At 37.5% G+C, this 22,552-nt stretch overlaps 3 protein-coding genes across 4 annotated transcripts in view; 1 reads left to right on the top strand and 2 right to left on the bottom strand.

The window, feature by feature from the left end:
* Window positions 1-4,959: 4,959 nt before the first annotated feature.
* LOC111234249 (liver-expressed antimicrobial peptide 2-like) lies at window positions 4,960-5,923 on the bottom strand. The gene is made up of 3 exons (XM_022762219.1): window positions 5,826-5,923; window positions 5,522-5,661; window positions 4,960-5,141 (listed from the first exon to the last, which is right to left on the bottom strand). The coding sequence occupies exons 1-3, from the start codon at window positions 5,889-5,891 to the stop codon at window positions 5,108-5,110; spliced, it is 240 nt and encodes a 79-aa protein (XP_022617940.1). The 5' UTR covers window positions 5,892-5,923; the 3' UTR covers window positions 4,960-5,107.
* A 981-nt stretch (window positions 5,924-6,904) lies between these two features.
* On the bottom strand, window positions 6,905-18,647 carry LOC111234239 (lysosome membrane protein 2-like). The gene is made up of 12 exons (XM_022762206.1): window positions 18,412-18,647; window positions 17,489-17,646; window positions 15,689-15,833; window positions 14,899-15,090; window positions 14,577-14,668; window positions 13,595-13,714; window positions 12,782-12,960; window positions 12,467-12,585; window positions 9,665-9,738; window positions 9,083-9,134; window positions 8,634-8,786; window positions 6,905-8,303 (listed from the first exon to the last, which is right to left on the bottom strand). Exons 1-12 carry the CDS (start codon window positions 18,532-18,534, stop codon window positions 8,265-8,267), a joined length of 1,446 nt encoding a protein of 481 aa, XP_022617927.1. The 5' UTR covers window positions 18,535-18,647; the 3' UTR covers window positions 6,905-8,264.
* Window positions 18,648-21,734: 3,087 nt separating this feature from the next.
* rai14 (retinoic acid induced 14) overlaps window positions 21,735-22,552 on the top strand; it is a 38,620-nt gene continuing 37,802 nt past the window's right edge. For both annotated transcript variants that reach the window (XM_022762212.1, XM_022762211.1), the window contains exon 1: window positions 21,735-21,961. The gene's annotated coding sequence lies outside the window, so the exon portion shown is untranslated. The remainder of the gene's footprint in view (window positions 21,962-22,552) is intronic.

Genomic DNA, 22,552 nt, shown 5'->3' with positions numbered 1-22,552 from the left:
TAGAATCATTTTTTAAGCGTGCTTTGAAATCTGCTTCGAATGTGGTATTAGTGGTGCACAAACATATTCACAACTAGGCCAGAGGATGCATACAGGAGTAGAACAGTAGACTATATGTGCAGAACATAGAATACATGGAACAGTCAATCTCTGCCACTACTGCGTATTCAGGCAGAACACAGTTTGGTTGTCAAAGGTGATGAAAAATGCATTGAGCTTGTTCCATGAGAATATACTAATGAGAATTAAAAATGCATTACATAAATGCAGTAGAAATGTTTTGTGGATCCTCACCACACTTCCTGAGGCTAATCAGACAGTAACAGCAATGCAAAACTGCTCATTTTATTAGGAAGTCTTAGGACAGTTAGATTAAAGTTTAGGTGTAAACTCTGTGTGAGGCTCTGAGAGAGGGGGTGGCATTATGTCCGATTGGATAAATTTGAGTGAAATCATTTTAAATTTTGTGCAGACCATGGAGACATATTTTAATGCTGTATGTAAATGTTAACTGTATAAATCGTCTATTGGTCTTTGCCGTCTGTATTTGAAGTGTTTATGTTGATCTCCCTGTGAGACTGCTCCTGGGTTTTTCTGTTTTGCCTGTGTAGGTGTCAAAATGATCCAGTTGTTTCTCTAGCTGTAGCTAAAGCAGGCTCATTGCCTCAGGGACCCAATTACAGACTTTTGTGGTTAGTAACAAAAATGCATCTTTAGTTCTGGTGTAAGAGCATCCCAACAGAGCAGAAAAAGATAAAAAAAAACAAAAAAAACAAACAAACCATAAAGCGCAACTGCAGGCCACTGCTGTCAGAGTCTGCTCCCTCACTTTAAACCACTGGTCCTCCAGTCTAAGTCCTACTGTGCTGTCTGCATCTGGCCCTCAGCACAGCCGACACTCCATAATTCAGTCAACCATTAAAAAACTCCCCCTCTGTCTGCCTGGGCCAACCACAGTCTCTCACAGTTACTCAGCTGCTCTGTAACTAGGGCAGCTGCACTGCAGAGATGCTCCGCTGGCACTGCTCAGAGTAAATACATTTTCACATCAGTTTAGTTAATTCAAAGTGTTACCATATTCATACATAATGCTCCCGGTTGTATACACATCAAGCTTGAAACAAAAAAAAAAAATTCCACACAGGTAGCAGAATGATAATAACAATGATAATAATAATCACTATACCAACTATAAAGACTACTTCCAAGTGAAAAAAGTAATTACAAAAGATCTGGAAACTGCACATGAAATATTTAACCACTGGAGAGTGCTGATGACATTCAATCAGAGAATTAGAAACCAAAGTGAATAAAGATGAAATCAGCTATTCAAGTTATCAGTTATAATAAATGTTGCTAGGATACAACCACCACAATTTACTGATATCTGCCATAGCCCTGATGTTGTGTAGTGAATTTAGAGTAGACTGAAAATCGTGTTCAGAAAATTCAAGACAGTGTTTAGGGCTTTTCATGGCAGTCAGACTGTTGTTCTACTGCCTGGCCATAATATGTAAACAACCTAAACATCTGTTGCAGATGACCACGAGGATGTAATCCTCTTTATCATCACAATGGTACAATAACAACATCTTTGGCATGGCAACAAATAGTAAACACATCAATAACATTACAACAGTAATACCATTTAAAATACATTCAGATCATAAATACGTAAAAATTTCTCAAATGCTATGATGTGCTATTTAAAGTCAGAATAATACTCTCTTCTTTTTGCCTGCTTTCCTGATTTCAAACAACAAAATGTTTGAAAAAAATGTATTTGAACAGACTTTTAATCCTAAAATTAGCATTTTAGCAGACAGTCTGTTTATTTTTAGTCCTTCAGATGTTCAGCAGGAGCACACAATCCCAAACTGCTCCCTTGTGTAGGTGTGAGGAAGAATGTAAGGAAATTGTTTCTGGCGACCAAAAAAAAAAAAAAAAAAATTTAAAATCAATATGTTTACATTTAATTATTAAGATTAATGACTCTGGTAATGTAATATGATGAGGCCTGGTTAGGCCACGTTGCATTCAATCTTTGAACAGTTCAGTAGTTCAATATCACAGGAAAGTAGGCCAGTGTGACTGACTAGTTGTCTGCAGAGGACTAACAATGTCACTGCAAAGCGAATACGACTCCTGCATGTTATCGCTGCTGGACCTCCCCTCAACTTGCAGCACAAAAATCTATGGCAAACGGCTCTGTCCTCTGGGTACTGGAGCAAACCGAGACGACTGTGATTAACTGAACTATTTCACTGTCAAGTCGAGTCAGCCATCTCACATGAACGATGAGACTGTGGTTCTGTGAAAGAGGAGAGTCTGAGGCCCACTGTTGTTGTTGTCGTTGGAGACAGACTCAGGTCTTGATGCTGCTTGTTATCAGCGATGTCTCTCTGTAATGAGACGGCATCATTACAGATCGTACTGATGTGAGGGAAAGTTTCAGTAAGAACTCAGTGATAGTTAAACATGATCAGATGTGATGTTCGACCTGAATCCTGGGTCTAGTAAAGTGTGCGTTTGTGTGTTTGTGTGTGTTTGTGTTTGTGTGTGTGTGTGTGTGTGTGTGTGTGTGTACTTTGTGAGGACCAGTTTGAGTTTTAGACCATTGGAGGGAGGACATTTTGGCCAGTTCTCACTTTCTGACACACCCTCAAATGGCCGTTTGAGGGTTAAGACTTGGTTTTAGGGTTTAGGTTAGTGATACATTTAGGTAAGGGTTAGGATTGGGCAGTCAGTTGTGATGGTTAATGTTAGGGTAAGGGGCTGGGCAGTGCATTATGTCAGAAAGTGTTCTCACAAAGATAGCTGTACACACATGTATTTGTTTTGTTTTCATGATGAAAATGAAATATTCAAAGACCCTAAAGTAGGACAACATGTTAGACAACAAGAGATTTGCCAAAGGAGCCATCCATGTAAAAAGTAGCATTTCTCTCTATGCCCCCCCCCCCCCCCCCCCCCCCCCCACACACACCCCACACACACACACACACACACACAGATGCACGCGCGCACACATAGATAATCAAGATACTGACTTCGAGGCAAAGTAGCACATAAAAAAACAAAAAAAAAAACAGGCGCTCATGCACTCAATGATACACCTACTTGAAGACAGTCATCCGTCAGAGGTGATATCCATCCGCTTCTTCCAGGTGACTTTGATTTGCAGGTGCGGTGAGGTCCAAAATCATGCAACCCAACATTTAAAAAAAAAAAAAAAGATCATGCGAGTGTTCGACGCACATTTGACGTCAAATGTGCATCAGAGAGCAAATATTTTCATCTCTACTACCTGATATCCAATGTGTTATCTCGGCAGTTTTAAACTGTAACACAGGGTAATATGAAACCGGTTCGACATGAAGGTCCGAACAGAAGCAGTGGTCCCCACGCCGCTGCTTCAGCACCGCTCAGGCTGGGGGAGATATTGCGTCACAACAGCTTTAGCCAATGAAGAGAGAGAAGTCCCTGCCAATCAAAGCATCCAGACACCTGGTAGGAAAAGAGTTAAAATCCCGTGAACACATTTTTTTTTTTAAAGAATGATAAAAATAAACATCAGGGGTAGACGTATAACTTACAGCCTCGTAATAGCTCAGTGCCTGAATTTTTGCATTATTTAATGATGAGTCACACATATGACGTATTAAATCAGATGTAATTTAAAAAAAATTGTCTACTAAGGGGAAAACATAATAATATTAATATTAACATTAATTATTCCACTATAACACTCTGATCATATTACTGTTCATGATCTGATATTCATATTTTCTCATTTCTAACTATCTACCTTATTCAGTACACATTTTAGCTTCATGATTCAAAATATATTTAACAGTGTAAACTTGTGATGCAGTGATTAGTTTATAAAATTAGAGAGTACAGTGCAAAGCACAGGGACGGTCACATCACAAATATGCTGGTGCCTTATTCAGCTCACTAAGCCTGGCTCAGCTCGCCCTCCAGTGGTGCCAACGAGCTGTCAGCTACTGATGCATTCCTTCCCACCAAATCTACCATGATAACCAGTTTAAGATACAGTGTTAGTGTTGCAGATGTCAGAGGTCAATCAGCTCTTTGTTAATATTTGTTATCTCCAAACCAGACACCCCTAAGAATTTAATATATTAACATGGTCAAAAATATCCTCACAATTCCCAGCCTTACTACTCATCCTTGGTACAAAGTGACCTTTGACACAGTAACTATGGTCCATTTCCGGTCAGTATTCACATAGATATGCAATATTTCTGTATATTTATTTTGAATTCAACATTGTTTTGGTATTTTATTATTTATCACATGAGCTTTTGGTGGAAAGGCAGCAATATAAAAATAATATATTTTTTTTTAAATATGTAAAAGCTGTGAGACAAAGCTTCTCCCTTTTTAGAAGACTTACAGAAATATGTCATTGTACCTGAGAACCTGAGAAATACATTTAATTAAAAATATGGGGGGTTCAAAATGTCTTTTTTTTAAGTTTTTTTTTTTTCATCAACCAACAGAAAAGTTTTTTCAGGTTATTCCATTGCATTAAAAAGTAGAGGGAACTATGAGGAATATTTTAATTTGTTTTCAATTTGTTTTACAGTTAAAGACAAACAAAGTTTACAACCTCTTAAAAAATGTAAAGTATATTTGAATATTAACATTGCTTACAATATGTACAAATAAATATATAAAAATAACATGAACCAATAAACTCAGAGCACCTCAAAAACTTTGCGTGAATATTTGTATTTTCTTATTAAGAACATGCTCAGATGTACACAGCCTGTCTGATGTTCTGCCAGATTTGTAAAGAAATGAAATGGTAAAAAATAAAAATCCCTATCACTGTAGATGGAGCTATTTTACTCTTCATGTGACTCCAACTTTTACAGCTTTGTTTTGCTGCTGTGCAGGGCCAGATCAAATTCCTTTCACTGATAAACATCCAATATGTCTTCAATATTCAAGTCAGAATATTTGACTTGAATATTGCAATAATTTGGGTTCATTTTGAGGGAGGTTGCTTGGTTCCATAAGGCAGATGTCCGTTTTGTCAGCAGTCGTCGGGACAGAGCCATGATTGTGTATCTCTTCTTTAGGTGGAGATCCAGAAGGAACAGATATTTTTCCTGTAAAGATAAGAAGCAGCTTTATTGCAGTGTCATTAATTACTGACTTTGTCCACACCATGCAGAATGCATGTGGACACAACTTCACACACTGCACAAATATAGTTAAGAAATATCACTGGACATTTGAAAATCAGGGAAAGGACTATTATGCCTATTTAATATTGTATGGTGTCATCTGGAGGAGCATGTCTAGTTTCATGTAAATGGCAAAACATTCAAGTATACAGATTTACTCATGTTAGTGGTACAGTAAATGAACTTTATCAGAAACACAATCATCTGATTGCTGTCTGTGGATGTTGGCTGGAAACATTTGAGTTTCTTTAATGTGCCAAAAGTTTGATTATTAAGGCTTCAAAATTTCCACAAAGCTGTACCTGCAGTATTTAGTGCCGCACTCTAAGTGATCTCTGCAGCTGGCACCAACAGGCTTCATGCTGTTCCAGCGCCACAGCAGTGATCGCTTGGTCCGCCGGATCAAACCATTCCAGTCTTCAGGCAGAGGCAGTGAGTTGACCTGTAAAAGTCAAATATACAATCCTATAAGAGCTCATGATGACCTTCATGATATACTATGGTAATAAAATCAAAAAACGTTACTCTATCAAAAATCAAAAGCCATGATGTTAGCAAAGAAGAGATCAAGCAAACTTTACAGTAGCACAAGGATCATTAACTTACCTGAACGACACAGATCAAAGACAGAATAACTGAAAGAACGATGATTTTTTCTTGAAGAGTCCTCATGCTGGTGGCAGGTCAAATTCAAGAGAGATGTTGTTCTACAGCAGGGCTGCTGTGTTGTCCCATGCCACTTGTATAAAAGGCTTTAATTGGGTTGGGGAGGAGTCACCCTCTGGCAGATATCAAAGATTAATTGGCCAGTGTGCTGCCTTAAAGACTGCGGCTGAGGATTGGCAGAGGAACTGACCTCCTGTCAAAGCTGCTATGCAAACCCCTCTGCACAGTGGCACTTATCAGTTTTATAATGACAGCCAAAGGCATAGTTTATCTGCTGGGAGCCAAAGTACACTTTAACCCGGTAATTGAGGACAATTCCACGTCGGAGGTGTCTGACTGAAACTTTAACGTGTGTCATGGACTGTAGAAGTGTACCTATCCACGCATTTGGCTCCTGAGAATGTGAAGTGAAGTTTGCCAAAATTAGAGACTAACCAGTGACCACTGGTTTACACTTGCGCCTGATATTAACTCCTCTTCCGCCCAGTAGATGTTGAACTTGAGCTGATGTGAGTATCACTTTGAATGTGACACTGTAAAAAGCATACATCCATAGAGGAATAGCTCAACATTTTTTTCTTGCCAAAAGTCAGATGAGAGGATGGATACCACTCTTGTGTCTGTCATACAGCCAGCAGACAGTTGGCTTAGCTTGGCATAGAGTGGAAGCAGTGTGAAACAACTACCCAGGCTCTGTCCAAAGTGGAAAACAATGATTAATATACCCATTTCCATTTCCATACTGTATATAGCAGGTTTGTAGGTAAGTCATCAGTCTTTCAAAATACTTCCAGTGCACTATACGACCATTAATTTTAACTGATGATTCATCTGTTGAAATCAAGGGTGGTGTGTGTGCATGTGTATGTATTAAGTTTCAACACCAATCAGACTGAAGTTAGTCATTCTTTATGGTGACCTCCATTAAAAAAAGGAAAAAGCAAGGTGAGCAATGATACAGCACGTTATCAAGTCGTTTTGCAATGTGTGATGGAGGAAACACGAACACACCTGCGGAGAACATGAAGCACACAGAGTTTATTGAGGTTGTAGCAAATGACAAGACAATGTGCAAATTGTTGGATACGTGAACCATTATATGTAAACAGTGATTATGTATTGATTTTACTATGCAGTAGTAGTGGTGCACACATTATCTTTTACATATAAAAAAAACTCCACAACTACATTAACGGTAGACAGCTTGTCAGTGATGTGTTTGAAACATTGGTTAAAATGGACACATTTTAATAACATTCTGTATAGTGCTGGACAGAAAAGCCATTAGGTTTGAGGAGTGAGCTATCCAAACAGCTGTAGCCCCCCCCCCAAAAAAACACTGTATTTTTCTGCAAACTTTAAATAAAGTCCCATCAATCTAATAACATTCAGAAATGCAGAATTTAAAAGTAAAAATCATGGAGGTTAAAAAGGTATACATTATTTAATATTTGCAAAAGTCTATCAGTAGTGTCTCTGTATACACTGATTTTAACATAATATCTGTAGAAATTAAAAATCACACATTCATGCCGACATATTGGAATTAGGGGAAAGAAAGTAGTGCATATTGAGACAAAACATCCACACCTGGCAAAAAAAAACAACCTTCCCTTTATACTGCCACTGTTGAAGTAATACTATTTGGCTGTTATTCCACATCATACTATATACATGTGTACTGTAGATTACTGTGTTTCCACCGAAAGCTAGAGCAGGGTGCATGGTTTTGAAATGAAGCTGATCTGATTCACGATAGATTCAGAGCTTCAGACACCTCAGGAGACTGAGCGAGAAGTCTAAATGAAAAGGAGGACAGGGCATGACTGAAAATGACGATATTTGCAGAGCTTGACTTTGTTCACTTGGTTTATGTCTAGAAATAAAGATGATGTGAAAGAGGAACAAGAGGACATTTCTCTTGCATTTCTTATTCGTGCTGCCTCAACAGTCTCACCAAACCACTGTAAATCCTTTAATTTTTGGATTTGTTCTGACCCGTCTCTCTAGAGGATCTAAATCAGATTTTGAAGGAGAGTTCAATTATTCTGCTCAGGTTCTAAGCCACATATTGAGAATTAAAAAGAAAAATAAACTCAATTAAAGATTTGAAAAAAAAAAAAGGGATTTCAGCATCATTAGAACTGAAATGAGAAGAAGACATTAGTCCCATCCCCGTAAGAAACAACAAAAACACTTCACTTCCTTCTTTCCTTTCACTTTCTTCAACCAACAGACTAACAGATTAAAATGAGTAATTCTTGTTAACAATGGACATTTTCAAACTGTTACTTAGGGGTGAAACTGTTACTGAACCCTTGAGATGTTGAGTTATACTGCAAACGTGACAATCTTCTTCTTTTCAAATCCTGTTTGGTGCTATGATGAGAGCAGGGGCTGTCGTTCAGCAGCAGTGCTCTGAAAAAGTCAAACCAGACATGAAACATGTTAACGCTGATAAAAATCTGATCCTTTCATCACTGTACACTGCTGCATTTCGTCCGCCTCGGGCCCGCTAGTGTTGCAGCTCCTCTACTTTAAGACAGCCGGGCTCTACAGTGCAGCATCCCGCTGCATAGGCTCAATGCGAAATATTATATATTTGAAAATACTGTTAATTTCCCAATATAACATCCCTCTCTTTCTCTCGATAAACAGCAGAAAATCAGAACGTATTCAAATTAAAAAGACTTTTCTATATGATCACATACCAGTTGCTGCTCTAAGGTCACAGACTCACACACTCACCTCAGGAATCTTTTGTCGACACATCAGGAACATGAAGATTCCTCCCAGAGTGATGCCTACGCCAATCAGCATGAACGGAATGTTGACCACAACATTCTGCTCGAGAGCAATCACCTTCAGCTTCACGACCGACTCGTCGTCAATGACAACGCTCTGAGAAGACAGTAAGAGAAAAGATTACATAAAGCAGTGAACAAGGAAAACTCTGATTATCTATTACAGTAAACATCAAACTATTCTATACTATTCTTTCATTTCATGTTTGTAATGTAGTTTTTGAAAGCAGAGAAAGACATTAGAATTTGAGTTTTACAAGCAACAGAGTTCCTGATCATGAAATTTGGCCACGACTGAATACTATGAAAAAACATCTGTCTGAATGTATGTGGTTTAATTTCACCAATGGAATGTGTATGTATGTGTGTATGTGTGTGTTTGTGTATTTGTACCTCATTTAGGTAAACCACAGGCAAGACCATTGTCCTCACATTTCCTGTTTGACTGAAAAAAAGTTAAATAAAATAAATTTATTCACAATGTTTTGTCTGCTATCATAATTATTTAGATGTTCTTTTGAGTACTTTGAACATCCGCCTGTTAGTTGATGAATAAATGGAAAATGACATTCAGAAAACAAATAATTTCCTAACACAACTAAATCTTCCCGGGTGTGCTGTTCACTGTGTAAATATATAGTATATTCTACATTTAGTTTTTCTACATAACATTTGATAACACGTACATCTGGTAGGTCTGGACTCAAGATTATCTTGCTGTTTGTTACTTTAGATGCCAAGTAGACGCATAACAAGTGAGCCTGGTCTGTCCAAAAGTCCATTCATAATGATGATGGTGGCAAAATTGCTTTACAGTTATCTTACTGGCAACCCGACCCATCCGTAGGAAGCCATACAGTCATTACAGCTTCATTTAAAGCCAGTATGGAGACGGGAGTTTTTATGAGAAAAGGGAGAGGTTATGTAAATTTCTTGGCAGTAACTAGATACTGATGAAGTCCATGAAGTGATTACCTGAAGTTGGGAATTTTTTCCACATACACGTTGACCTGGATCCGCTTTGCTGCTTGCAGAATGATTCCTGTTAGCTGCAAAACACAATTAGACTTGGTTTAGTTGACTTAAGAGGAACTCAACGGTGCAGTGCAGTATACTGCACACTGGTATATTTAGACCTGTCGCACCTCGTGTATGAACAGATGTGCCTCATTATAGCATATTCAGTACCAATACCCAGACACTAGATATTACGTGCAAGATCTTTGTGCTGCAAGTATTTTTCAGTTTCATTTTTTCTTATTTTTCGACACCAACCTACACATATTTTTGTGATTGTTGTAACAGGGTTGCATCTGCATACATCTTTATTGTAGGTGGTCCAAGTGGAAATCACAGGCCTGACGTTGGCAATCAAGCTGATTCTTTTGCTTTACTAATGAAGATATTCAGGGCATCACAATCCAGTGTTTATGACCCAGTATTAAGGACTTTGATCAATCTCTATGATCTCATGTGGTGGTACAGTGAAGATTACAGTATGGGAAGGAGGATAAACAGACAAAACAGTAGCTTGTTTACCGGGTGCAAAGACAACTTTTGAACTTATGATGCTACCACCTTACACGTAGGAGTAGAAGTGAACATGAATTTGTGTGAAATCGAAGTGTATGGTTGCATGCTGGGTTAGGTAATTTGTCCACACATTTTCAAATAATTTACAATAAACCTTTCCTGAAATTTTTCACCAGCTTTGATAGTCCTGCATCACAATACATTCTTCATTTTGCTTCTATCACCAAATTAAGATTCAGTTTACTAAATAATACACTCCAAATTGTATCAGTGCAGATCCCTACAAATACACTGCAATAAGAAAAAAGGAGTTAAATAAAATCTTCTTAGAAAGCAAGCACTGCATGGCTGCCAAAGAAAAACAACAATCTGAAGACAGATAAACAGAAGTCTGTCTTATAATTCGACCTCAACTTTTTTTATTATTGAACAAACATTTATGTCTTTATACTCTCCTTTCTTGCAGCATTTAAAGTGATGTCATGTTCAGGACTGGAGCAAATAAATTGTAACAAGGGTAATGCATTATGAGCAATTTATTAGCTCCTATTTTTACAACATCTTTTGATAGCTGAACTATTACAGAATAATTTACAGTAAATCTTTTCTTGTTTTAAACTTGGAGTATATCTGTCAAAAAAAGTTGTAAGCAATATTTCTTATGGATTTTTGAATGTTGTAACTGACACAAAACACTGCAAAACAAAAGGTAAGGTTACACTAAGGTACAAATTTACTACATTTCAATAGGTACTTTATATTTGCAGAGTTGCAACCTCACTTCACTGCATTCAGAGGATTAAAATTCTTCTAATTCCATACTAAACTAAACTAAACAGATATCCAGCTACACATTATTTTCCTGGGAGTGGATTTGGGTAGCTGGCAAATATACAGTAAAATGCTTTTTTTTGTAAAACAGTTTTTTTACTCATTGGAACTTGTTGGACTTTTTCAATAAATGCAAGTTAAACTTTGCTGTCATCCTTTCAAAACTGAGTGACGATAATCAACTGTATTTTAAGATACGTCAAAATAAAAAAATAAAAATAAAAAAAATTATTTTATGGGTGTCACACCATAGGGCATTATGTCACACTACAGGACAAAAATGGTAGTTATTGCAGTAAAGACAAAATATGAGTTATCACACCAAAGTACTCCCACTCATTTGTCTCTCTCAATTGTTTGTCTCAAAAAAAAAGAGTGAAGTATCACATTTTATACTTGTTTTTATGAAATTTTACAGCATTTTCTGGAAAGAAAACAGCAGATAATATTTTCTTTAATGTAATTATTGCATTCAAAAACCCTGAAAATGGTAAAAAAGAATAAAAAAGTACAGGTGTCACACCAGTGTGTCACACCAAAGGATGTTTCAGCCTTATGTCAGTTATTGACCTTGCTATTCCTAGCTAACCTGTCATTAGCAGTTAGCAAGACATATTTGCATAGTTTTCCATAATCATGCAGTTTAACATTCACAAGGGGCTTCAGTAACATGACCTTGAATGGGGTCCTTAAACTAATTAAAGTTGTTAGTCACACTAGAGGACATACAAATGTATCACATCCTTATGCTTTTAGAAAATATATGGGTGAAAAAAATGAATGCCATTTACTAAAATAGACACAAAATGTGAACATGTTTATGTTTTTGTTTTTTTTAATTCATAAAAGTTATAATTTATTTAACCATGCTTGAGACAGTCACCCAGAGGGCAATTTTGAAATTTGGCTGAAAAATTGAAAAAAATCTAATAACAAAGTCGTTTTTCTAACAACAGGTTCATGCAAAACAAAGAAATGTTTAACTATTTACTACATTTTAAATGATAACAATACTAATTATATTCATTTTCATCTTGGGTGACAGGGAAAATGTCATGTCACATCAACAACCCATTTTCAGTCTAATTCTCTTTATCACAAATTTACCACAGGCAGTTATAATTACACATGATAAGAGCTGTTAGAGCTTATCTTTGGTGACAGCTCCGTACCAAGACACCTGCTTTAATTTTTAACCACTGTTTTAAAGAAGTGGATAACAATTGGCTTGCAGTTATAAAACTGACATAGTACACCATCTAGTGGTTAATATGAATGTAACTGTCACTGTGCCGGGTTTTATACAAATTTATGTATAAAACATATTCAAGACATGAATTAATAAATTAAAGAAAGGTTTAGAACAACATGTACACAAATTACTTATTTAAGAATGTAAGTTGTAATTCCTACCGGATTGATATCAATGGTTGTCTCATGCTCTTCCTTGTTAGGCTTCATACCAAATATATCCTCAACAAATTTCTCATCTGCCTGGTAGAAGTGTGGTGAAGACATGATGATGGGAGCTCCTGAACACACAAAAGATTCAGTTATTAAGCAGAGCAGATTCAGAAAAACAACAGCCCTGGAAAACTCAACACTGCATTCATTCATGATGAAACAGCTTTCTAAAGAATAATTGCCTATGTTACCTCATGAAACATTGTTCTGTTTTTTTGTTTGTTTTTGTTTTCATGTAAAACAGCTGCTTAATGTGCTTCCCACCTTGTTTACATCCGCTGACATTCAACACACCAGAGCCCAGGCAATTTCCAGCAGGGACACAGAAGCCTGCATTTGCTGGATTCACGGTCATATTGGCAAACACCTCACTGGGGGGAGTGAAGCGATACCCATGGATCCCTTTCACTGTCACATCCTCCTCATACAAAGCGTACAGAGACCTTGGAAATTGAATCAGACGCTGGTTAACCTTTTGCAGGCACAAATCAATTCCATAAAACTGAAAGTGCAACAAAAGAGGGAAGGTTTGCATTCATTTTGTGCATGAGCTTTGTGGTAAGATGATTTACTGAAAGCCTGCTTGGCACAAACAGGTTTTTCAAAATTTGAGTTGACATTTCCCTGCCTCATAAAGCATAAACCCGTCTTTTCACAACCTCAGGAAGAGTTAGTTAATATGCAAATGCTGCACCCTCAGATCTGAAGTGTGTTAACAGTTAAACAGAGCTGATATTAGTTGCTTTAAGCAGCACTAAATAGGTATCAACATTACCAGTGACCTCATTCAAGAAGCTAACACTGACCAGCCATGCAACCAGCCAGGCTAAATTGGCATTCTTAATCCAATTTCCAGACATGAATAATGCAGGGAGGAAGGCTTAGGCAGACATTTTTAGCATGATTGAGGAGAGGCCGTTTTTTCCTTGCCAACTCAAACCAGGCAAAATGGAATACCAGAAAAATAATGGTCGGCAAAAGAGGAAAACAAAAAAACTACACCAAACTGAAATCCCTTTCATGTTACCCACTGTGAAGCCGTCGGCATTTAACACACAGTATTTAGACTCACTGCACCTGCACAGGTCAGAGGAGAACATGTAGAGCTTCTCAGTCTTGGTGATGACCGGATGGAATGACGCTCCGTTGGTTCCATTAATCATGTTGCACTCATCAGATGTCCACCAATTCAGCGAGCTGTATGGATGCACAAAATTCCAATGTTAATGTTTTCTGTTAGCATCAGCGTTTCAGCCTTTTAAATGGCCCAGCATTCAAGCAGGTCATCATTTGTGTTTTGTCAACCTGACTGAAGGACATCTCACCAATTCATCAGGCAACAAATCTGTTTTTAAATGTTTTAAATAGTGTGGGCCTGCAGTAGATCAAGACTGCAAACGTTTTAGGTCGGTAGGAGCTTGGCTAAAGCTGCTGCTGCGGCTGCTTTCGCTGAACAGCAATCCTTTGTGTGTTAAAGGAATAGTTGAAGGTTGGGGTCTATGAGCTAAGCAAACCTCCTGTTGGCTGTAGGTTCATATTTGACAGATACTGCATGAGAGTGATGGCTAGCAGTGTTAGTTGGCCAACAAGTCAAATGTGGAATATCATCATTATTTATACCTTGCTAACACAGACAACAGAGGAGTCTGAAACAACGAGGCTTTAAAAGAGAGACAGAGATGGAAGAGAAATCCAAAAGGTCAAAGAGGAGGATTAACACTGGTGTGAGTGAGTGTGAGTGACTTTGCTTGTTTTCCGTTACACAGATAACAAGTGAGTTAGTTACTTTAACTAACTGATGAGCCTGAATAATCACTTCATTTATCAGTATAAATACCTAGAAACAGAGTGAAATCAACTGTGAGATGACAATGGCATGGAAAATCAACAAGGAACTCACTTTGTGCTCCCTTATTCTTATCAAACAAGATTAAATAAACCTGATATAATCGTTATCCATCCATTTAAATTCCATGTAATCAATCATTTGAACTGATTGGATTTACAGAGTGACAGATAGTTCTATTATTTTGCACTGGAGGTGAGTGGAGACAATGACCTTTCACCGTTCCATGTATCCACTCTAGCAAAGTCCTTGTAGTTTTGCTGGCCAGTGAAGAACATATATTCACCGTCGTTGGAAGCATTGCTCTGTAAGAAAAAAAAAAAGAATAATTTCAACAAACAGCTCTCGCACAAGAAAGCCAAAACAACCACAAGGAAATGGCTGGTCCCATGAGGGTCTATGCAATTACACAAAAAACTCTTTGTGTGATTCTAAAAAAATGTCTGTGCAACTATCTGATATCTTTTGTACCATTTATATGAACTTTCCAGTCTGAAATAACTATACAATTATGTATCGTAATGCTTAATGAGACCTTATAGAAGAGTCCGAATACATCATCCAGATCAGGTTTTACAGTTTGGATGGCTTTGAGCAGGGCATCTTCATATCCCCACAGCAGCTCCCCCACTGTGCGGGTGGTGAACAGGCCTTCGTCAGTGGACTTCATGTAGGAGGAGATCAGATTGTCAAAGAAAGGCTCGTCCTTGAATCTCTCCATTACCGTCTACGAGAGGGAGGAAGAAGAGGGATCTAGTTAAAGACAACCTGTTATGTAAAGTGCTAAATTGCATAAGTGCCATACAAAATACCAGGTAATATAATAAATCATTTACTTGAGTAACATTTTTTTTTAAAGTTTATAGGGCAGTTCACGTGATAGTAGAACATTACAGCACAATATACTCTAGTCTAAGTGCTGCAACATCCTGCTGCAATGTTTTTACAGTAAAAGGAAATCAAATCCACTGGGAATAAGATAATTAGATAAAAAAAATAAAAAAATAGACAACATGGACTAATCTGTGAACTTTAAGATTAAACTATTTAATCTCTGTATCAAATTAGTTTAATAGTTTTTTGGACAATCCTGTTGCTTTTTTGTGGATGTCAAAATCATCTCAGAACTTCTTAAGAAGGCAAAACACTAAGTGGGCTAATAGTCAGAGATTTACTGAGTCTGCTGTTACTCCAAAGAATAAAGTACTTATTATTTATTCAACAGTACCCCTTATATTCACGTGGTGGACATAATAATCCTCTCTCACCTTCAAAATATCACTAAATACTATAAACTTTGAAATTCATAGATTTCTTTGGCTCACCAAGGCAGGGACGTTGACTGTCCTGATGAGGTCACTCTCTGGACCTCGAGACATGTTACGCTGGAATATGTAGGTTTTAGTATTGACAGCTGTTACTTTAGTGCCATTATCCTGGAAGTTCACTTGCTCCATAGGCCGGTACTCCCTGTGTACAAAAAATATAACAGTCAACCAGGTTAAGGTGGAAAGAGGTTAACTGTTGATAGTCAGACATGACAACAAGCTCTTTGTTACCGTGCTGCAGCCAAATATAAGTTTGTCCAGGATTAGTTTATGTCTCTATCTTTCTACAATATCAATCTCCCCAAGTCCTGAGTGCAATATTAAACACATTTAAAGTTAAATAATTATAAAGTTGTATACTGACAATCATAATGCATATCTAACTTAAATATAGCATTATGCAAAGGAGCAGCTGTTTCTTTTAAGTTATGTCCCTTCCTTCCTATCTAAAACCCACATCTTTGCAACTGTTGCAAAATGGCGACAGTTTCTATGATGAAATTAATGTCAATCCAGAAACACAAAACTCCTCACTTAAAAGGACAATCTCAACTGTTCTACACAACTAATTATCACCTTATTGTAACTTGAAACATAAGAATGAATCAGGAAAGAGAGTAGTAATTTTTATCAACAACTCTGCAACCTGCCCGGTTTAACTGATTCAGTGAACAAAAAACATTAAAAAAAAAACACACATCTCCCTTATGTTAAGATGTCTACCAAAGCAGGGATAAAATGATATATGAACTTCTGCACATATCGACTGGGTGAGTAAATGGATCACAGGGTTTTTGTAAGCCAAAGTAATGCTGAATTGACAGGATGAAAGGCTTTTTTTGGCAGAAAATAAGGAAGGAAAAATATAAATATCTCAGAAATGCAATCCTGATTTCAAACAAAGCTACTGTGTCTGTCAGTGCTGAGTCAAACAAGCTGTTTAAAGCTAGCCAGAGACAGGGTCACACTATTATCTCTCTGGATCAGCCTCTGCAAACTGTCACTGCTGTTTCTAAAAAAAAGACAGTAAGTAAGTAATGGCAGAAACATGCAGTTGTAAATGCATTTCTTTAAATTATTATATTTTGTAAACTATTTACAGTGGCCTACTAAAATTGCAACAAAAGCTATCTAAGAGAAAGGCTGGACAAAAGCATTCCAAACATTTTTTGGACTGCTATCAAGTCTGTGTGTGGTAGCTTTGGTGCTTTTATGCACTGCTTATGCACTGTAATCACACTATTCATGTAAACCTAAATTTACTATGGTAAACTTTAGTTCAGTCATTTTTTTTTTCACCTGGTGTCTTAAGGGAAGGGAAGGCCATTATTCTTTCAAGTCAAAAATACCATTAAAAAACATCCAAGTCTATTTTAAGAATTGATATCTTAGTGGACTTACATTCTTTGTCATTTAAAATTTTGTATTGTATTGTATAATGTAAATGCCCTATGCATCTTTGGGTACTTTCTTTCCTATTTAAGTTAATCTAATCATCAGCATTTTGGCACCTTTCTACCTTGCTACAACACAGCCAAAAGCTTTGTACTCACAACAAAAATAGCAGTAATTGACTGAATGTAAGTGACTTTTTTTTCTTTTACTGATGTGACAATTTGGCTTCTTCTGTTAATTTTTGTTCATGTTTAGGAGGAGGCACCTTGATTACAATTGTTTTCGCTTCCCCTTCTCTAAGACCGAGTGGCTTGTCTTCTTGCTATGACATCTGTAATTCTGTTTTATTGAACAGATAAAAACAGAAGAAAAACTGAAGCTTTTCTCCCATTCTGCTTTCACCTGTACGTGTATGGTCCAATCTCCACCACAGCAGGCCTGTCCCCATCCAGCACCTCTAGGGGATTGGTCAGGTTAAAGAAGTAAAACTGCATGTAGATGGGTGCTGGTGGATTCTCCCAGGCTTTAAATGCCTCTGTGCCATTCTTCAAAACTACTTCCTATGGGGGACAAAGATCAGTGGGTTACTAGTCTTGTACAGTTGACAAAATTGTGTGACTTCAGACAGTTTACCTCATGCTGACTAAGGTGTCCTCACATCATATGACAATCACCACTAGTGTATAAATCTGCAGCTAGTGGTGGGTTGGGTGTCATGATACGCTGTTAATGTCACATTAAAGTAGACCACAATGCAGGAACAGAAAGCAAAATAACTGTGAAAAACTACTTTCCCTTATTAATCACTTAAAAATGACCCTCTAGCTGCTGTGTACAACTACATAAGCATGTTAGAAACCATATATTAGCTAGCTATATGTTTGTATACTGCTTATAAATGCTAAACAAGGCGAATTAAAGTAATGTTTCATCATGAATTTAATCAGATATTTAATTTCAAAGTTAATATACGTAACAATACCAATATGACATGAGAACATAGTTCATTAAACATGTTGCCCATGGCAGTACTGGCAGCAGCTGCCACAACATGGCCAACTTAGGGAGTCGTCTGAATTTATAAATGTGAGTCATTTGTAAAACATTCAACTTACTGAGCTGAAGAGCTATAAAGCTGTTCAGCTACGTCTTTCATAATGAAATTCAGAAGCGAAGTTGAAACACAGCGTCAAAGGCTGGCTTTGCTGTTTTATCAACTCAAGCTAAGCTAACATTAGCTGTCACCAAATGTCTAAGTTAGCTTACTGGCAGATTGTCAAATGTTAACGCCTGTTATAAAACGTTAGCCTGGAAAGGATGCTTACCTTTTTAACTACCGACTGCAAAAAATGTGGAAATACGTTAGACAAGACCAGAGAAATGCCCGTGATCAAAAATAGCAAAGAAAAAACTCCTACGCTGTAAATGCAGCATGATTTCAGTAGCATGATGAGACAGCAGGCTGATCGCTAACAGATACAGCTTTCAGTAAGCTTTCACTGACATTAGCTACAGTGTGTCTGCTGTGTTTGTTTTGATTTCCCAGGAACTTGCTCGACTGTGCAAAGACACACATCCGGAATGAAATGTTTCACTAATACCACTTCCGCTTTCCTCGAAGGTCGTCGGCTTCCCGGAACATGAAGCCGTGACGAATACACTACAGCAATGTCCTTAAAATAGCCCATGTAAGTTGTATATAATTTTGAAATGTGACAGTACTCTAACAACCATTTGGTGATAAACAGAATAACTATTTTCCACGTTATCTGGTTGTTAAAGCCAAAATGTAGGGCAATATCTATCTTGAAGATGAACACTCTTTGTTTTTAATCACATGACAGTATTGCTCATTAAACCTCAGTCAGAAGCTTTTTGTGGACCATTGTGTTTCAAACATAAAACCCAATATGGACTCGTATGAGATAAACAACCAGATCTAAATAAATTTGTTGATGTACTTAAGTAAACATTTAAAACAAAAAATTGACGCAAATGTGACAAAAAATTAATTACAAGCTGGTTTTCCATGATAGGAAATGTCAATTTTTCTACATTGCTGCGTATTGTGGCCATCTGTTTGAGTGTTACATAGCCTATTGTGAGAGACACACAATATCATTAAATTACATCAAATTAGATCTCTAACATTCTTCAAAATGCATCAAAACTCAGGTTATGCCTTGATTATTCTTTGTGTAAACAAATCGAGAAGATTTCATTGCACCATTGTTTCTTTGTAAAAAAAATGAAAAAGAGGAGACTATGCTACTATTTTATTTTGATGTAGGGTCAAGGCTGAATTACCTGACCAGCAAAGTGAGTGCCAGAGGGCTCCAAAAGTTCTAAAGGTCCAATATCATTTTGTTACAGTTGGTTTGTGATTTGGTTTGCTTAACTGCAATTCTATTTGTTTATATGCAACCCCCAAGCAAGAATATGTACACAGAGTTCTTCCAGGTGGGCCCTGCATTATTAGCTGTCTTGTATGTCATGTATAGGGGCCCACAACAGTGTTTAGCTAAATTAGTACTTAGGGTGTTTGAAGGCTCAGAGCTCATTCTTATGCCAGTGCTTCCCTAACACATACATGTGGCCATGTGTAGGCTTTACACATACGTGTAGGCCTAACCTTACTTTCCTCTCCCCAGTTTGTTCATCCTCTCTGTACTTAATTTCTACATTAACAGTGCTGAAGTACCCCTGAGCAAGGCACTTCATTGCCTTGAATCATTTCTTGGCCAGACAAACTAGTTTCCTACTATCATTCAGGTAAATTCAGTGTTTGACACATCCTGACTTGAAGGGTGCAGACAGGATCTAGTAAAATATAGAATTATCACTTTGTTAAGGGTTCTTAATAACACAGGAACCATGTAAATTGAATGACATATTTTGTTGTGTGTGTGTACTATGCCTGCATGCAATCAGTATATCAGTACATGTTTAAGCATAACTTGGTGTATATCTAGATTAACAACAAGTCCAATATTTTATAGCATATGCAAATAGCCAATGTTTTTATGTTTTTCATGTTTCATTGTGTAAACCACCAGATATTACACATTTATTTTTATTTTATCAATTAAATTATTCATTTCACAGAAAAACAATGTAGTAAATGCATTCTCCAGTAGGTGTCGCTGTCTAAACATTTTCAAAGACTCCATGCCACTGCCTACATTCTTTGCTGCTCTATAAACAAGAGCCAAAGCACTTGTTGAGTCAAAATCTCATATAAAAGGGCCACACCTTGCCTAACCTGACTATCCTACGAGCAGTCGTCTATGCATATGTGTGTGCGCTGTCTCCTTTTCTCTGTCATTTTCCTTTCCCTGATTGTTTAGACAGAAATTCTAAAACTACATAATTTGAAAGACACAGCTACCCACACTCATTAGAGAGATATTTTGAGATCTGCCAGGTGTAGAGACCATAACAAACTGTGTATGAATGACATATGCTGAATGGAGTGAAAAGTGGTCAATTTATTCAACAGCCATAGGCTGTATATAAAAAAATCTAAAATATCTTCTTTGAATGAATGGTTTCAGTTTATGACACACAGATAATGTGGTAGGCTAGGTTACATGATCTCATCTTACCAAATGGCATCAGCATTACAACCTTACAGCTCAGACATGTTCTTACATGCATTAATAAGTTTCACTACTCTGCTGTTGCAACATAGGCCCATAATGTTAACATGACTTGTCTACAGAGATTCTCAGTCTTACAGATGATAAACACTGATACACACTGATTTTACACATAAAGACCAGGTATTAATTTATTGGAAAGACAAAACAGCCTGTAGAAATAGCTAATTAATGAAAAAATTTAATTAATTCTGTGGATCTGGAGGAGTTTTTGTCATGTCTGAAATGCATTATGGGAAATGTAGGAACCAGCCTTTTGGGAGCTTGGCCAATTTTAAGGAATACAAATCAGAATATCTCAACCCATGTATTGTCCACTTCTTTATAAATATAGCACTTGGAAGTCCATCAGCTTTATGGGAGAGCAACACTAAATTTCTGGGCCTCTTTAAGCAAACAAACACCCCCTGGCTACTTTATAAGGTAAATCAACACAATTTAATGTGATCAAACATAGCAGTTTGGCCATATACTCTACCTTGAAAAAGCTCTTAGTGGCTTTCTGTGTGCAACACACTTTTAAGACATCTTTCAATCTTTTAAATCTTAATGTCTGTGTCAAAACGACTACAGAGCGACACAAAATGACTCAAAAAGTTTGTACCCATTGTCTCATAATCCATCCATGGTTATATTGGAGCTTCTTCTATATGATAGTTTACTGCATGAAAACCTACAACCAGCTAGCCTTTTATATCAGTCTGGAAAACATATACGCGTGAACGTACGGTGAAGTAATAAGTAAACAAGTAAAAGAGTGAGAGGGTTTTCTTCTATTCAAATTTTTACTATTCTAGCTGTGAGTATGGTTTTGTGGGAAATACCCCTTTAACCAGAACATGAATGGGCCACAATCTATGGCCACAATGGAGAACACAAGAGGGCTCGCTCTCCGCGGTCACGAGAGCACTGGGACAGTGACGTCACTTTCCTAAACCGGGCTACAGCAGTTGAGTTGAGTTGAGTCCCGAGCGAGAGACAGGCGAGAGTCCGTGAACAGCTCAACTTTTAATGTATGCGAGCCGAGTCGGGTCAGTGTGTAGCTGCGGGCGCACTGTTTTCTTCTCCTTTATGCATCCTCCTGCTCGACTTAGCTTAACAACGGCTCGCTGTTTTCTCACCGGTTCGGTAGCTAATCTGGTTTTGGCACAAAAAGCGGTTGTGTGTCAGTCTCTTTTATGTGTCCAGCCCTCCTGCGACTCCAACACATAACAGGGTAAGAGTGTCCAGTAATTTCATATCATGTAAGATGTCGTTGGTCGAAGTAATTGCTAGTCATTTTTACAAAAGCCTCACAACTTAATGTTTGTTACTCCCGGCGATAAATTGAACAAGTAGGTCCTGTGCTGTCCCGCGGCGCAGTTACAAAGCTCAATCTGATATTCAAGTGTTTGGTGTACAGCGATGCACGTCTCGCGCCTTTGATACTTCTTGTGCTAAACGAGTTGCAGCTTCCCCCATGTTTATTCATGTATCCAGACACCACTTCCATTGTTTGAGAAGCTGTATGAAATGAAAATATGCACAGGTAACAACTTGGTCAACTGTGGTTTGAATTGTTTACTGGTGGTAGTAAGTAGCCTATGTGGCCCTTACCATACCCAGTTCGTGCTTTAATACAAAACTTGACAGTGGATTCAGTGTTAGCTGTGTTACAGAAGACCACACATTTGTATAATATTTATTAATTAACCTCTAATATCTATAGAGATGTTCTCAATTCATACTACAGCTTCTTGATTGTGGTTTTTAATCTGCATACTTTGTCATTGATGGACTGCTGTTATTTTACAGTAAATCTGAATGA

The sequence above is a fragment of the Seriola dumerili genome, unplaced genomic scaffold (assembly GCF_002260705.1).
Source record: "Seriola dumerili isolate Sdu_G_001 unplaced genomic scaffold, Sdu_1.0 BDQW01000442.1, whole genome shotgun sequence".
Taxonomy (NCBI): domain Eukaryota; kingdom Metazoa; phylum Chordata; class Actinopteri; order Carangiformes; family Carangidae; genus Seriola; species Seriola dumerili.
This window is presented reverse-complemented; position numbering and strand designations above follow the sequence as displayed.